The sequence below is a fragment of the Suricata suricatta genome, chromosome 8 (assembly GCF_006229205.1).
Source record: "Suricata suricatta isolate VVHF042 chromosome 8, meerkat_22Aug2017_6uvM2_HiC, whole genome shotgun sequence".
Classification (NCBI taxonomy): Eukaryota; Metazoa; Chordata; class Mammalia; order Carnivora; family Herpestidae; genus Suricata; species Suricata suricatta.
Genome location: NC_043707.1, coordinates 71,016,104 through 71,034,684, shown reverse-complemented (window position 1 = coordinate 71,034,684; position 18,581 = coordinate 71,016,104). Strand labels below are relative to the sequence as shown.

Below are 18,581 nucleotides of genomic sequence, written 5' to 3'. Positions count from 1 at the left end.
TATTGTATCATATATTATGCTTGCTTAAAGTAACCTAGTATTTAACAATTACCATAGAACTCTACAAATGTGGAAAAAATACATATACTGTTGAGAAAGTATAATCCTAAAATTTCTTATTGTTGGGGATATTTAATAAAATTATTCTTATAAAATGTTGATTTAAAATTATTAAAGTAAGAATTTGCTAGAGATATTACATACCTTGGACTTGAGGGAACCTCCCCAATTTTCATCCACAAACTTCAAGGATAGCACCCGCATAAAGCTGCAAAAGGAAAAACAAGAATTTAAAAAACTGGTATAGTTTTTAAAATGTAGTTATTTCACAGCATAAATATTGCAGTTAAACAGGTAATATAGATTAAAATAAATGTCAGAGTTGGAGAGAACTGTGTAGTTCCAGTCCAACAGAAGAGAAAATAGAAGCCTATGGACATTAAATGACAGAGGAATTTAGGTTCTACAAGGAAAAAGATTGGAGATACGGAGAACTGATGATGAATTTGAATAGGTAAGATGTCCTTGGAAGTTCTTCACAAAATCCTAAAGATTTCCTAAGGATTTTTAGAATGCTATATTTAACACAGGTATGTATTCATCTATCCAACATAGATACTTAATGAGAATTCTTTCTGGTTGCTGTTAAAATTAAGCAATCAGTGTATTAAAATGAAACAAAGCAAAACCCCCATATCTTTAAAAAGTAATTATAGTATGTACTATGTAAACATATTATGAGAAAACCAGTAAAATCTCATTAGAAAGAACTAAAATGCAAATATTTGGTCAAAATATTTCCCCTTAATAAAATTCACTTGAAATGAATTAAATGGTAAATATTACTTTTTCAGGTATACAGAACCTGCACAATCTCTTTATAGTAAAAGCTCATTATGAAAAACTCCAATGCAAATATTTTATTGCAATGAATTTAGCTGAAATGGATTCAATGGTAAACATCCCTTTTTTTAGGCTCTAGAGCCTGCCCATTTTTTTTTTGTAGTGACTCCGAAATGCTAGGACTCTAAAAGAAGGCAGGCAATTATAAGAACATACTATATTTTGTTGGCTTTTACATTTTTTTATTCATTTAGCTTTTACATTTGTTTTTTAATTGTAGATCCAAAAGCTAAAGATGGCTTTTACTTTTTAAGTTTAAAGTAACATAAAAATCCCATGTACTATGTATGATTATTTTTAATACTTTGGAAAATACAAAAAACACAAAGTAGAAATCAGAAATTCACTTAATTCCACCTACCCAAGAGATAATAAATTTTTAACATTTTGGAGATTCTGAGCTACATCAATAATTCTTAAATTTTTGAGGGTCACAGATACTTCTGAGAATCTAACAAAATTGTTTTAATTCAGACTATTCATGGACTCTCTGAAATTACTGATGAATTTCAGATTAAGAACTTTAATGATCATCCAAAGGATAAAAAAAAATGGAGATTCAGAGGGGTACATTTACCCTGATGTTTACAGCAGTATTATCAACAATAATCTCCAAACTATGGAGAGAGCCAAATGTCTATGGACTGATGAATGGATAAAGATGTGGTATGTGTATACACAAAGAGTAAAATCTTGCCATTTGCAATGATGTGAATGGAGCTGGACTGTATTATGCTAAGCGAAATAAGTCAATCAGAGAAAGACAAATACCATGTAATTTCACTCACATGTGGAATTAAAGAAACAAAACAGATGAACATCTGAGAAGGTGAGGAAAAAAAGAGAAGGAACCAAACCACAAATCATTCTAAACAACAGAGAACAAACTGAGGGCTGACGGAGGGAGGTGGGTGGGAGATGGGCTAGACGGGTGATGGGTACTAAGGAAGACACTTGTGATGGGCACTGGGTGTTGTCCATAAGCGATGAATCACTGAATTCTATGCCTGAAACCAATATTGCACCGTATGTTAACTAAAATTAAAAAGAAAACCAACAAACTCTGATAATCTCCAAAGAGTCTTTGCGCAGCATTAATACTGCATAAAGTTATGTCAGATTAAGTCGCTTTTGAATAAGATTTAATCTATTAGACAAGCCCTCAGAGTGTCTTTAAAAACATCAGGCCATATTACCAACAAGGTCATTATGAAAAGATGTTCAACATCACTAATCATTAGGGAAATGCAAATCAAAACCACAATGAGATACCACTTCACACTCATTAGAATGGCTATTATTAACAGTAACAACAACACAAAAAACAAGTGGTGGTGAGGATGTGGAGAAATTAGAACCGTTGGGACCTACTGTAAAGTGGTGCAGCCACTATGGAAGATAAAATGGTGGCTCCTTAAAAAAATTAAAAATAGAATTATGATTTGGTAAAGTTATAAGCAACTCAAATGTTTATTGACAGATGAATAAACAAAATGTGGCATATAAAAGAAAATTATGACACATGCTATAACATGAATGAATCTTGAAGACAGTAAGTGAAGTGAAACAAAGCCGTTACAAAAGGATAAATAGTGTACATTGCCACTTTTATGAGGAACTCAGAGGAGCCAAATTGAGAGACAGAAAGTAGAATGGTGGTTGCCAGGAGCTGCGGAAGGGAAGAATGGGGAGCTACTGTTTACGGAGAATGGAACTTCAATTTAGGAAGATGAAATAGTTCTGGAGATAGATGTACACCTAAAAATAGTTAAGATGGTGAATTTTATGTTATGTATATATTGCCAGAATTAAGAAAATTTAAAAAGTTATAAGGTCCACGTCTGTGATCCGTTGGAAACAGTGGAGATTCTATTAGCTTACATAATTTCATTTCTCTACACTACGGTTTCCAAATATTCTTCATACTGGAGTACTGGGGTAAGAAGAGGCTGCTTTTAACAGATGAACGGCTTGTTGGGCCCTGAGCACCACAGTCTCCATTTGATAGTCACAAGGAATGAAAGACTCCATATCCTAGCACGCTTGTAATGCATTCATGGAAAGCCCTTCTCTGCACAACAAAACACCAACTAGTTAAAAACATTAGAAACATATTTTTTAGTGAATAGGCAGCTCAGATGTTACCTTCTCCAGGAAAACTTCTGTTTATTTCCTATTCTGTTCATGGTACTTACAGTGGAAATCTGTTCTTCTGATGTACTATAAGTATAAGGAAAGGAAATGTCTTATGTATCATAATTACCCCCCAGAGCTAGATACAAAGCTTCTCAATGTATGTGTGCTCAATGGAGAGAATTGTTCATTTAATGAATCTAAATACCTCTTTTTTCATTACATAACTTTAAAAATATTTCAAGTTCCTTTGATATCAACGTATAGAGTATGTTGTGCTTACTTTCAGTCTAGGGTAAACAAAAAGAATTTATCTCAGAACTTAACATTATTGATATCAAATTCTAAAAGCATTAATCTGTGATACTAGTTGCTTTTTTATTCATGAATTTGTAGTGCTCATAGACAATACTGGTTTTTCATGGTGAATAATTTAAATTAATTACAAACTGTGGTTAACTTTCAGTGACTTATGAAGTAGTAATAAGCATCTTTGGCATCACACAAGTTCACATAAGAAAATATGTACTATTTAGGGGCGTCTCAGTGGCTCAGTCGCTTGAGCATCCAACTCTTGATTTTGCCTCAGGTCATGCCCTCATGGTTATGAGATCGAGCCCCGTGTTGGGCTCCGCACTGGGTGTGGAGCTTGCTTAAAATTCTCTCTCTCCCCTACTCTCTATGTGCACCCCTCCCCACTATGCACTCTCTTAAAATAAATATTAAAAAGAAAACTTGAAAATACGCTACTTCTAATAGGAATTCTCTAGGCCATAAAGTATGAAAGGATTTAAAAAGTTTAAAAATTCTAACTCCTTGACATTCCCTCTTAGCATCTGGACTTTAAAAAAAATCTTTATATTTGAGAGTGCGAGAGCGCGTGAGAGAGGAAGACACAGAATCTGAAGCAGGCTCCAGGCTCCGAGATGTCAGCACAGAGCCTGATGTGGGGCTCAAACTCAAAAACCGTGGTATCATGACATGAGCTGAAGTTGGATGCTTAATTGACTGAGCCACCCAGGTGCCCTTAGCATTTGAACTTTTTAAAGTAGTATCACTGGAACAGAAAAATGCTGACCTTCATTTGTGGAAAACTACCTAATCAAAAAGAAATCAAAGTTATATAACTTTTATACAACAAGCCTTTTTTTTTTTTCTTAAATAGCAAGCTGGTAAGACTCTACTGCATGCCTCACAGAAGTGTTACTGTATGGATATTCAACTCTAGGCACTAGTAAACCCTTATTCTACTCTATTATACTAGCCCAAATAATTTAAATGGATATACATGGATACTTTTAGAAAAATATAAAAATGATATGCAAAATAGCACTTTTTTCCTTTGGGAGCCCACACCTATTTCAAGTTATGATTCATAGGTTTTCCTAAATTTCCTAAACTATCCTCTGGATGGAAAGCAAAAATACCAAACGACTTGCTCCATAACTGATTTGCCTTGGTTTGTAACATGAGGTTCCCCTAATTTCTACCTCATTTAAAAATAAGTGGCTTTTTACACTGAAGAATAAATAACATACAGTGTTATATTACTTTCAGGTGTATAATATAGTGATTCAGTAATTCTAGATATTACTCGGTGCTCATCAAAATAAGTGTACTGTTAATCCCCTTTATCTATCCTCCCAACCACCTTCACCCTCTGGCAACCATCAGTTTGTTCTATATTAGAGGCTGGTTTTGGGGCGCCTGGGTGGCTCAGTCGGTTAGGCGTCCGACTTTGGCTCAGGTCATGATCTCCTAGTTTGTGGGTTTGAGCCCTGTGTCGGGCTCATGTATTTTTTCAGACATAAGAAAAGAAATACACAGTAATACTGTAATAGTAGGGGGCTTTAAGATCCTACTTACATTAACGGATAGATCATCCAAACAGAAAATCAAGGGAACAGTGGCTATGAATGGCACATTAGCCCACATGGGCCTAACAGATATGTTCAGAACATTCCATCCAAGCATAGTGGAACACACGCTCTTTGCAAGTGCACATGGCACATTCTCCTGAATAGATCACATTAGGCCACAAACAAGTCATAGTTAAGTTCAAAAAGAAAATCATATCATGCATCTTTTCTGACCATAATGGTATGAAAATCACTAACAGAAAAACCTAAAAAGAACACAAATACATAATAAATAACATACTAAATACACAGTAAATAACATACTACTAAACAATGAATGGGTCTACTCAGAAATCAAAGAAATGAAAAAATACATGGAGACAAATGAAAACACAATGATCCAAAATCTTTAGGATACAGCAAAAACTGTTATAAGAGAGAAGACTACAGCAATACAAATCTACCTCAAGAAACAAGAAAAATCTCTTAACTTAACCTTTAAAACCTGAAGGAGCTAGGAAAAAAAAGAAAAAAAAAGAAACAAAGCCTAAGCCAGTAAGAGGGAGGAAATAATATAGATTAGAGCGGAAATAAATAAAATAGGACTAAACCCCCAATACAACACATCACTGAAACCATAGCTTGTTCTTTGAAAGGAGAAACAAAATTAATAAACCTTTAGAAGGACTCATCAAGACAAGAAAGACTCAAAATCAGAAATGAAGGAGGAGAAATAACACCACAGACATTCAAAGGATTATAAGAGATTATGAACAATTATGTGCCAACAAATCAGACAATCTACAAGAGATGGATAAATTCCTAGAAACATACATCCTTCCAAAACTGAATCAGTAAGAAATAGAAACTGAACAGACCAATTACTAGAATGTAATTCAATCAGTATTCAAAAAAATCCCAACAAACAAGTCCAGGACCAGATGGCTTCACAGATGAATTCTATCAAACACTTAAAGAAGAATTAAGATCTATTCCTCTCAAACTATTCCATAAGCTAGAAGAGGAAAGAAAGCTTCCAAACTCATTCAATGAGACCAGCATTACTGATACCAAACCCAGATAAAGACACTACCAAAAAAGAAAACTACAGGCCAGTATCTCTGATGACCAAGGATGTAAAAACCCTCAAAATATTAGCAAACTGAATCCAATAGTACATTAAAAGAAAATTATTCACCATGTCTGAGGGATTTATTCCAGAATACAAAGGTGGTTTGTTATTCACGATCAATCAATGCAGGATCATCTCAATGTACACACACACACACACACACACACACACACAAGCATTTGACAAAGTACAACATCCATTCATGATAAAAACTCTCAACAAGTAGATTTACAGGGAACATACCTTAGGCAATGTATGAATAACCCAAAACCAACATCATACTCAATGGTGAAAACCTGAAAGCTTTTTCTCTTCTAAGATCAGGAACAAGACTAGGTTACATCCACTTGCACCACTTTTATTCAACATAGTACAGAAAGTCCTAGCTGCAGCAGCCAGACAAGAAAAAGTTATAAAGACATCTAAGTTAGTAAAAATGAAGTAAAACCATCCCTATTTGTAGATGGCATGATACTATATACAGGAAACCCTAATGACTCTACCAAAAAACTACTAGAACTGATCATGAATTCAAAAGTTGCAGGATACAATATGTACAGAAATCTGTTGCACTTCTATAAGCTAATAATGAAGTAGAAGAGAAATCAAGAATCCCATTTACAACTGCCAACAAAAAATAAAATATTCAGGAATAAATCTATTCAAGGATGTGAAATAAAAATACTCAAGGACCTGTATTAATAAAACTATAAAGCACTGAGCAAAGAAATTAAAGGGAAACACACACAAATAAAAAAAAAAACAACCATGTTTATGATCAGAAGAATTGATATTGTTAAATAAGTTCCACAGCTCAACACAAAAAACCCCAAATTATCTATTTAATGGCAGAAGATCTGAAAAGACTTTTTTTCAAAGAAGATATATAGATGGCAAACAGACATATTTAAAGCTACTCAATAGCACTAGTCACCAGGGAAAGACAAAAGAAAAAAGTGATTTTTACTATTCTTAAAATAAATTTCAGCTTTGGGGTTAGCTGATTTTTTCCCAATTTAAGATATTTGTTATTACCAAGATTACCATGTGTATGTATCTCAACTGTAGATTTTGTACATTTCATATATTTTCCTAATATTTTGGAACAATATGCTCCTTTGATTATAGGAATACTTCTCTGATAAATTATTATTGGACTATAATAATTTTTTCCCCTTCACATACCAACTTGACCAACTCTTGTTTTAAAATTTTAGTTAGGGCTTATAATGAGGTTTTCATATACAGCAAATAGCCAAAATCTTAATTTTGTGGTGATAACTATTCTGTAATTAAAGTATAACTATGTGGCCATACAAAATGGTTCAAATTAAAAGGCAAGACAAAAGAAAATATGTCTATGCAGTTTCTCACCAGATAACTAGATAACATAAGTTAATTTACAACACTGAATCAAGAGGACACTTCTGAATTATGTAAATTTTCTGAATTAAAAAAAAAAGCATTCCTTTTACTGCCATCATACCACCACTACAAACCTGTAAACTTGCTCCATGTCAGACATCTCCCACTAATTTTCCTGGAAGGCAGCCTCTTGCTCATAAGAAATAAGAACAAGTGTTGGATTGAGAAATCAAAAATTAAACTTCAGTGATGCCAGAGCAGCTGGAATTGAAGGTAATATCACAGAACAAAAGGGAGCCTCAAAAGAGGGCACTACCAAAATGTGTGAATAAACTCTCTTCAAAACCTGGCCTTTGCCAAAAAATCTACATTTAATAACTACTGAACTATATCAGGCTAAGAATTCAAGATATAATGATAGACAATATTCTCTATAGGCCAAAAGAGATGGACACAAATTTCAACAGCTTCATTGTGCTAGAAAGTATAGCTAAGCAAACCCCTTTGGCTTTTCATTTAAACCCCAAATTTGCCACTTCTAAGCCTATGCTAAAGAACTCACCTTAGTACTAATGACAAAACCATAATAACTACTCTTTAATAAAGCTAAAAACCAAGACTCAGACCAAGGTATTCACCCATAGTTTATCAGTATGCAAGATCAAAATCCAATGCTCTTCACACATGGTAATATAAGCTAGAGACCTAGAAACTCTACAGCATATAAATCACAATGTCAAGTGTACATTAAAAAGCTACTAGACACGAGCAGAAACAGAAAAATTACTGATCTCTGAGGCTACGCAGACAAACTAAATTAGGATACTTGGGGATAAGATCCTGGCATCAGTACTTTAATTACTATTACTACTTTTAAAGCTACCCAAGTGATTGTAATGAATAGCCAGGAAGAATGACTGCCTTGCACTATACCCAAGTATTAATAAGGCAAAAATTGCAAAACGACCAAACAATTCTGAACTGTAAACTAGTAAGCAGTGACTAAAGCAAAACAAATGTTGTAATACTGTTTTCTTCTCATATGAGGCCTCGCTTGCAGCCATACACTCTTATTCTTGAAATCCTCTTTTATTTAAAGGCAAAACTTTGGTATTAATAAAATCTGGTACTCTCAGAAAAAACTACAAAACTTTGAATATTAAGTAGCAATATGAAGAAAATGCTCTAATGTTAGGTGAAAAAAAGGAAAAACTTTAACAGCTAAAAAATTTTAGATCTGGAGAGTAACTACTTTATAGGTCTATTGAAGAAGTACCTTTAAATAAAATGTATGGATTTGAAAATAAGAGAGTATGGCTCTAACACAATGAAAACTGAGTGTATTATTTAGAGCTCCCAAATAGAAACAATTATGATGCACTCAAATACATTAATAAGCCATTCTTCTGAATGGTTAATTGCATCCAGTGTAATTTCTTAAAGTTAACTTTACTCCTTTTATATGATGAAAAAAATACACCACGCAGAAGCTACTTGTAGCAAAATCTGGTCAGTTAATTCTCAATAAAAACGTTTTCAAAAAAACTATACATTTAGTGATCTGCTGATGTCTTAAATTTTAATTCATTATTCATCATCAAATCATTCCCATATTTTTTATCATCCCCATATTTGTTGATATTTTTTAAAGTGCATAGAGTGGTAGAAACAAGCTACAATTACACATGGACAATTAGGGTACTAAATTTTTTGAGATCCTGTAGTAAAGCTTTGATCAAGATTTCACTTTAGGTCACTGAACCAGCAGATGTATAAGTTTTTCTATTGACACTTTCATACATTTTGACTAATGGCATTCTTGCAAAAAAACATGAACGAATATGGAGGATTAGGGAAGTAAATTAAGTTTTACAATTGTAGCAAACCAAACTGGTAAATATAATTCTCTAACATTATATCCCTGAGATTACAGTATTTATTTTTAGGTGCTTTCTAATGAACTCTGAAAAACATAAAGCAATGACCATGTCTAAGGAAGCTCCCTAATTTTAAAGCTTATTCTACTATAGTATTAAAGTGCTATTCATTTGTGTACCTTTAGTTTCTGCCCTGAGATTGAGAAAAGTACAGAACAAGGGAACATCAACCTTAATTTAAATTCCAAGGAAGTAATATACCAGGGGAATCTTTCGTTAACAAATAATCACTGTTCCACTGAAAAGCTCAATAAAAATGTATTAAACCAAAATGAAACAAAAACGAAAATATAAAATGTTTGACATCACCTTATTCCAAATAAGATCATTCCAACTATGAAATCTGAGAAAAAGAGAGCAAGGTTTCTTTCAATATTGTGATTAATAACAGAATTTGTATATCTACCTAAAACAAAGAGAATTTTATAACCAAGAGCTAAGACTGTAAACGATCTGATTCGACTGTACACCCAGATATACTCCCCCTCCTCCTTTACATTTCAGCTACCAGTATGACTGACCCCGGGGCATTACCTGGGGAAAATGCATTCAATCTTACTGATATTTAGGAAACATCACAAAATGAAAAGAAATAACTTGACACAATACCACTAGATTTCCTGAGCTCAAAATACCCAGAGAATTAGTAAAAATGACCTTAAGCTTGAATAACTTAAAACTTTTAAAAATGTTAATTTATTTTTGAGAGTGAGAGAGACAGAGTGCAAGCAGGGGAGGGTCAGAGAGAGGGAAGGAGGCACAGAATCTGAAGCAGGCTCCAGGCTCTGAGCTGTCAGCACAGAGCCTGACATGAGACTTGAACTCAGGAACTGTAAGATCATGACCTGAGCTGAAGTCAGATGCTTAAGTGACTGAGCCACCCAGGCACCCCAGCTTGAATATCTTAGTAAGCAGTTTTAAAATAAAACCAACGAGCCCCTTGGTAAAATAAAAATAATTTAGAAAATGGGTATCTAGTATATAGTACCCAATAAAAAATTCAATGTCTTTTTGCTCCTTAATGTTTGAAAAATACAACCTATTTTCCTCTTAATTTGAAAAACAGATAGATACAGACAAAATATGGTTCAACATCACATTAAATACCCTTAAAAACTGACCACAAAGGTGCTATATATGGTAGCAAAAGCTGCTTTTCATAAGAGAATTCAATTCTGATGGTGTTATTACCATGCCAAAAATGAACATTATTATTTGTCATAAACAGGCAATTATGATCATCTTTAAGAAAGGTTACAAATATCTAAAAAAAAAAAAGGTTACAAATATCTGAAATATAAAACAACACAACCAGCACAAATTACATTATGGTAGCACTCTATTAAAAGTAAAGAAGGTAATCTCCTAATATACATCAAAAAGATACAAAAATAAAGCTATAATCCAGAAGGTTAAATATTTTAAATATTAAGGATGGCAACTGAAAGTACAACAAAAGAAACTAGACCATTCCACACACTTTATTTTTGCCCATTTTCTGACAAGCACACTATCAATTTTACATTTCATTATGGTACTCAGATAAAATTTATGGCCTTCTAAGTTAAAACTTTTAATAGTTAACTTCTTCAGAAGGAAAACTGAAAAGGCAATCTCTCCCAAAGGGGTATGCTTTTATGAAAAGTCATCCTCTTTACTGCCCCTTCTCCCATTCCCAATCATTGCACTTAAGGGACTACTCTGTAACTTACTGAAGTTACTGTAGCCTTCTTTTGTTGAGGCTACCAGTTTCTCAAATAAGAACATGGGAAGCATCTTTACTCACCTATTCCCCCTTCCAATACAGTAAATCAATAAATCCTGAAGGTTTTATTGCCTAAATCTGTTTTAGATCTGTCTCTTCTCCATTTTTACTACCAATATATTGGCTTATGCCTTTTTATCTTGCCTCTGGAAAACAGCAATATATTTTTCTGGCAACTGTATTCCCCTCTGTCCTATCCATTTTCCTTCACATCGACAATGAAAGTAATTAAAATACAAATCTGACACCAGTTCAATGTTTATAATTTTTAATTTTGTCCCCTCCCTACAGGATAGAATCCAAACTTAACAAGGTACACAGGCCCTACCTTCCTAACCAGCATCATCTCTCATCATAACCAAGCTATCTGATTTATCTTAGATGGCCCTCTTCTTTATGACTTTGCCTTTTCACTATCTTTTCTGTCACATAAGAGTTTTCTCCTAATTATTTTCCATGTACCATAAACAACTTCTATCTAAGTGGGGATATTTACCTGAAATGTCAGAAGGTTATATGCCCTTCTTTCCACGTGTTTTCATAGCAAATGAGTATATATTTTGTTTACAGCATAATCTCACTGAGTTCTTTAAAGAAACCAAAATGCATCTGGAAGTAAAACTGTATAGAAGGGTATAAAAGAAGTAAAAATTTTCCTTTGCCTCCTACCTGCCACTCCATAACATTTAAACTGTTTTTAGTTCTTCTGTTGGTAATGATTAACATGGTTATAGCTATCATTCTCAATATATAAACTTTAAGAGATATATTCTTCTTTTCAACTATTATTTTTAATTCTTTTAGTGGTTACCTTCATAACACGGGATATTATGCTTTTTAGCTCAGTAAAATATCCTACCAACTGCATTCTAGCAGCCCAATTTCCATGCCCATTTACTTGACTCATTGAGGACAGTGCCTACTGTCTTATTTTGACATTCTCAAAGCCTACACCAAGACAAAATATTTACTGTACAAAGTTTGAATCATAGGTAGGTATGCCTAGGAAATGTAGTGCTAAGGCAGCCTGGATAATGAATTACCTTAAGGATTTATTTCCTTTTTCAATATTGGAATCTGCAAATGTGACAAAAGGTTTTAATATGCATAGATTGAACCTTGATCCTAATTTATGAAATACCTAAAAAACTGACTACATTTATTTATTTGAGAGCGAGTGAGAGAGCGAGCGTGTGTGTGCACGAGTGAGCTGGGGAGGGGTAAGGAAAAGGGAGAGAGAATCTTAAGCAAGGTCCATGCCCAGAACAGAGCCCAACACAGGGCTTGATCTCATGACCCTGAGATTATAACCTGAGCTGAGATCAAGAGTCAGACGCTTAACTGACTTGGGCCACCCAGGTACCCTGACTACATTTTTTTAAAAAAATTAAAGACAGATGAAATGCCACATTTAGAAAGTATAAAAAAATTAAATATTTTCAGTTCAATGAAATAACTACACAAAATATTTTAAAACTTCTCTTACATAAATGATACATATGTTTATAACCATTTATGAGCTGAATGACTTTAGGTAAGATCTCCATGCTTTAGACTCAATTATGAGATGGCACTTGCCTCAGAGTGGTTGAGGATTATATAAATTAATTAATATAAAGGACTTGGAACAGCATCTTCGTATAATAACAAATGTTAGTAGCTATTATTAAGTAAATATTTGTGTTATTTAGTACCATTGGTATGCAGAAATCTTAGTGATTCTTTCACTGAACTAGAACTGTTGCCAGACATTATTTAGATCTTAAAAAAAAAAAAGCTTCTTTGTGAATGTTTTAATATTAGAATAATCTGGACTTACATTTTTGTTTCCTTTGAAAAAAAACAGCTCATGTACTGATGCTACAGACCCACTACAAGAGAGAAGCTATTTTAAGTAACTGTGAAATTTCTTTAGTGACTACAATTTCACGCACAGTTAGCTTAACCTCCATTTCATCCTTCTATGTTTCACACACCAGTAGCAGCTCTACCAGTGGCAGAAAGGCTATCGCTTAATATATGCCACTTTCTTGAATAATGCTGGTTAAGCTGACTTCTAAATTGTTCTGAAACCGGCTATAGATTTTCTATGTAAATTGAATAACTAAATGTTTTGATGTTCTTTTCCCTGAATTATGAAATATGTAACCTATTGAAAACGTTTGTTTGGGCCTTTAAGGCCAAATTTGTGAATACATACTTGAGAAAAAACAAGTAATGAGTCATTAAGGTCTATGGTAAACTGAAAAGTAAAGATTTAATAATTTAAAAACTACCAATGGAAATGTGTTAATTATAAACGCAAGAAGGATCTTCAAAAAGTCAGCCTGATGTTTTATATTTAACTCATTCATTTTCTTCCAGGAAGTCTGTGAAGTAGGCATTACTATTCATATCTCCACGATGAGAATCAAAATAGAATAGAGGTTTAAAAACTTGGGGCTCTGGAGTCAAACAGACCTGAGATGAAGCCGGCTTGCGGCACCTAATTGCTTGGGTAATTCTGGACAGTAACACCCTAGTTTCTTTTTCTGTTGAGTAGGGATAGTAGCATTTACATTAGAGAGTTGTTGTGACTAAATAACATAGGTAGGATGCTTTAGCATATAACCAAGGTATAATAAACACTTGAAGGGGAGCCAATGCAATTATTACAAAACTGAAGATTCCAGAGCAATTTACTAACTCAAAGTCACTAGTAGCGGAGATAAAAATTCAACTTTTTCAAAAACTTTTATAAAAAGGAGATAAATTTCTAATAAACTATAGATATTAGTATTTCCTCTCCACTGTCTCTGACTTGCTGGAGTGCATGTAAATGTCAAAAGAATAATATTATACACACAGAAAATGGGAATGCCACTATATAAAGCTAGTCATTTAGCATTAGTCTAACTCCAATTAGGTAATGAAGTGGAAGGGATGAAGTGGAAATCGAAGGGATCTAACCATTTTCTTAAAATTGTTTTATGCACGACTTAGGTCCATTTATTCAAATCTAGTGTAATTCAATGATTACTGAAGGTAAATATTTTTCAAATATTATCTGACTAGTATATTTTAGATGAAAATAAAGGCCCTTTATCAAATACCAGAACTGTTGAGCTATTTTTCAGAACCAGTAATGGTATAATTTAGTGATCTGCAGATTAGGCTTCTACTTGTATTTTGTGGATGAGACCAGATGTTCCAAAATTCAAATTTAAAAAACTTCAATCTGCAGAGTTTTTTTTTTTAATTACTTTAAAGCTTTTCTCTTCCAGAATTTTCTTAAAGCCTAGAAATCTGTAACCACGTATTACATGAAAAATACAAGCAGCAGAGGAATGTCAGTAGGGAAATACTTGTAACTAGTCCAATAACTTGCTTTTTTCACAAAACAATTGTCTTTATATTACAAACATATTTTAATTTACTTTGTTATAATGTTACTTCAAAGAATCTGATAGTTTCAACCTGATCTACCATCTGAAAAACTCTGAAAACCAGGAATATATTGATCCTAAATGGATTTTAAAAAAGGGTCTCAATTAATTTCTGGAATAGGCTTCTCCTAAAAAAAGTTTCACTTTATGGTATTGAAATTTTTTTAAGTAGAAAAACCTTCTCTCTTCAAATACAATTTTATATGCATTTAATAATGATGAAAACGGCATACCTTTTTAAAATTAATATTTGTAGTATTTTCATTGAAATACGTCCATCAAAAATTTGAAACCTACAGTTATGTCTGACATAATTTATTTCTGTATGTTGTTCCATATAAACAAGTAATTGTGAATGGAAAGTTTTCATACTATTAATTCTATATCTTATTTCCTCTTGTTCTTGATTCAAATGATTCAGGAGCTCAAAAGTGGAGACACAAAATTCTGTTCCAAATTTTTAGCACTGGCAAATCTAATAGTTCATGTTGTATTTCCTGACTATTTTCTTTTATCCTACTTTGCCAAGAGCAATCATTATAATACTATTCTTGGGAGTCCTCTAAATTTTGTTTTTTTATTTTTCAAAAAAAATTGTTTTAAACTTTTTAATGTTTATTTTTGAGAGACAGAGCGCAAGCAGGGGAGGGAGACACAGAATCCAAAGCAGGCTCTAGGCTCTGAGCTGTCAGCACAGAGCCCAATGTGGGGCTCGAACTCATGAAGTATGAGACCATGACTGAGCTGAAGTTAGCTGCTTAACTGATGGAGCCACCCAGGTGTCCCTCAAAAAAATTTTTAATGTTTATTTTTGGGGGCGAGGCAGAGAGAGAGACAGAGGCATAGAATCCAAAGCAGATTCCAGGCTCTGAGCTGTCAGTACAGATCATCACCTGCGGTGAAGTCAGAAGCTTAACCAACTGAGCACCCAGAAGCCCCTTGTTCATTTTTTTAATAAGCAAATCAGATACCACCACCAGACCCAATTATTTACCTACAATTTATTACATTCTGGGACTATTCTAAGCAGTGCATGTATAAGAACTCATTTACTCCTCATAACCACCTTATGAGATAACAACTATTATCTCCAATTTATAAACAAGAATAATCAATTTATAAACAGAATGATCAAGTAATTTGTCCAAGATCATCAAATGAGTAGCAATGGACTTTCTGATTCTAGACAGTCTGGTTCCAGAGCTCGTGTTCTACTCCTCTAAACTCCTTCCTGATACAATCAAGACTGAACACCAAATTAAGTTGAAATCATTTGCTTACTGGTTCATATTTTTGAGTAATTCAGGTTAAGTTGATTTTTTCCTCTCAGAAGGCACTCTGGTTTGGTCACTAGACAAATCTTCAAAATGACTGCTCAGAGATAAGGTAGGTATAAATGCAGAATAGGAAGTACTAAAAATCAACAAAATAATAGATGATTATTTAATTAAATAATACTTAAATAAAAATATTTTGAAGGAAAAAAGAGAGCAGTGGGACCTTAAGCATCTTGATGAACCAAGATCTTAAAGAGAACAGGTACCTGCTACAGAAATAGAGGCATACAATTAAGGAGAAATATAAAAGTTCTACAACATCTATATCAGAGGAAGGTGAAATCATTAAGAAATGAAAAATTTAAATGAATGAGGAGACAGGAAAGAAGCACCAACCTGCCTTAATCAAGTTCAAATTCACAGAACTGGAAAGATTATAAAAAGAGGAGGAAAAGAACCCATCTATTGAAATACTACATTTAATCTTATAAATCTTAGACAACAGAAGCTAAAAAATTCTTAATAGAAAAAAATACTTGATCTATGTTTATTTTCAGGAAACTTTTAATCTGATGGTCATGTACTGTTTGAAAAATACCTATTATGGTTAGCTGTCAGACTGTGATCACTCGAAATCTGTGCTCTGTAACATCTCTTTTTAGATATATTTGGGATGCTTACAATGTCCTTATAAATAAAATACACAAATAAGAGATCTAGACTTCGATGATGATAACTAAAGTGTTATGCATGGATAACGGCGAACATAAAGACAAATCTCATTTCTTATACGCAGCATGTGTAAGTGAAATATATGAAAAAGTCAAAAGTGTCTACAAAGTTCAAGTATATTTTCAGCATATATATATATATATATATATATATTTTTTTTTTTTTTTTAAATCACCTTTTCTATGCCTACTAACACATACTTGATCAAGTAACTCCCAGGCTTACACATTTCCATGGCTCCCACTGCCCTTAAGATAAAGCCCAGACCTCTTAGCATGACCTGAGAGGATATCCTGTTTCCTTCTTGTCTCTCTGGACTCATCATCTGCCACCTTGCTCTCTGGATCCCAGGGTCCTGTAGCCAGAGATGCCACTTTGATTCCCTTCTGCTCACCTGGGTACATTTTCCATCAACTCTCAAGTTAGATTTCACCTCCTCCAAGCTTGGTCCCCTTCCCCTTAGCACACCACTCTTTGGGTTTACTTATCTGCTCACTGGTCAATTTCCCCACTAAATTGTAGGGACTGCCCTTCAATATTTGTATCAACAGTGCCTGTCTTGGTGTCTGGTATATAGAAAGCACTCAATACATGTTTAATGGAAAAAAAGAATCAACTTTTCCAACTTTGTAAAAATAGCCCCATTCAAAGACAAAACCTTATGAAATACTATATGCTAAAGCCTATGGATTCAGAAATAAACTGTCCTAGGGTTCAAAGAGCATAATTTATTGGAAGATAAAGAAAAGCAAAATAACAGATACAATATAGTGAAGGTTAAGTGCATATCAAGGTATCCTCAAGTGTTTTGGGAATACAGAGGTACAGCTAACATAACCTGAGAGTGCAAATGGTAGATAAGTAAGGGAACTGAAATTAAGACGCTTTCCAAGAAGGGGGGACATTTGAGTTAAATCTATAAAGACAGCCCAAGTAGAATGCATTTACTTTAGTAACTGAGGAGAAAAACGGTAAGCTATCTATGGAACTGCTCACCTAGTCCCTGCTCTTTACTGCTTCGTCTGTCTGTGCGCAGCACAGCCTTCCACTGCTGCTGCTGCTTTGGCAGCCAACTGGCCTTACGTTCTTCCATAATCTCAGCTAACAGTTGGTGACCTAACCTGAGCTAGAAAAAAATCCCTGTCTGAAATATTTCAAAAAAAGCAAATGAGGAAAAATTAATCCCCTTCTCATGGGAAGAGCTAAAAGATACAACCCTCAGGAACTGGCAGTTACTATGATGTCCCACTATAAGGAAAAAGCCAGTCAGTAGTGGAAAATAAACAAACCAAAAACAACGGTCCCTTCCCTTCCATCCAAAGATTCTATATATGGACTAAGCTGAAGTTACTGATGCTGCTTTGTAAATGCTAACTGTATAAATATCTTTTATTAGTTCAGGTTTTTCCTTCAAACTACAAATTAGTAACTCTTTACCACTAAGCCAACATCCTATTGTTTGTAAATGGTACCTTGTTATGAGCAAAACTAGTAGGAAAACAGCTTATCAAAAAATCTCATTCTAGCTACTGTTGTGATGCTTAGTAGATCCTTTATGATCATAATGGGTGAGGGAGAACAAGACCAAACAAAAATAATGGAATATATATTTGTAAAGTAAGTGATTTCAGAGACATCGTCTCCTAATAAGTTTTGTTTTGTTTTGTTTTAAAGCAAACTTCTGGCTATCAAAGACTAAATTCAGCCTGTGAAATGAGTAAGCATTACTAAAAACAATTAGCCTCATCTCTGGAAAGACCTATAAAGCATACAATTAAGCAAGAACCAAAACGAGTATTCTGGTTACACTTATTATACAGAAATTAGGAAAATATTTCTGTTTGATGAATACATTCACAATTTTCTAAAGAATTTACATTCACGATGATTTACATACATATGCAAACGTGTTTAAGTATTTTCAATGTTTTTAATGTAAGGCACTAGTCTATTATTACAGATTTTTACTTTTATTAAATTAGAACTAAATTTAACCATGATTTCATAATTTTTTAAAGTTTAATTTTGAGAGAAACAGAGTGTGAGCAAAGGC

At 33.6% G+C, this 18,581-nt stretch overlaps 1 protein-coding gene across 2 annotated transcripts in view; it reads right to left on the bottom strand.

Moving 5' to 3' along the window:
* The window catches only part of SELENOF (selenoprotein F), a 55,532-nt gene that overhangs the window by 26,163 nt on the left and 10,788 nt on the right, over positions 1 to 18,581 (bottom strand). For both annotated transcript variants that reach the window (XM_029946563.1, XM_029946565.1), the window contains exon 3: positions 205 to 268. In XM_029946563.1, coding sequence (XP_029802423.1) covers positions 205 to 268 — 64 coding nt within the window. The remainder of the gene's footprint in view (positions 1 to 204; positions 269 to 18,581) is intronic.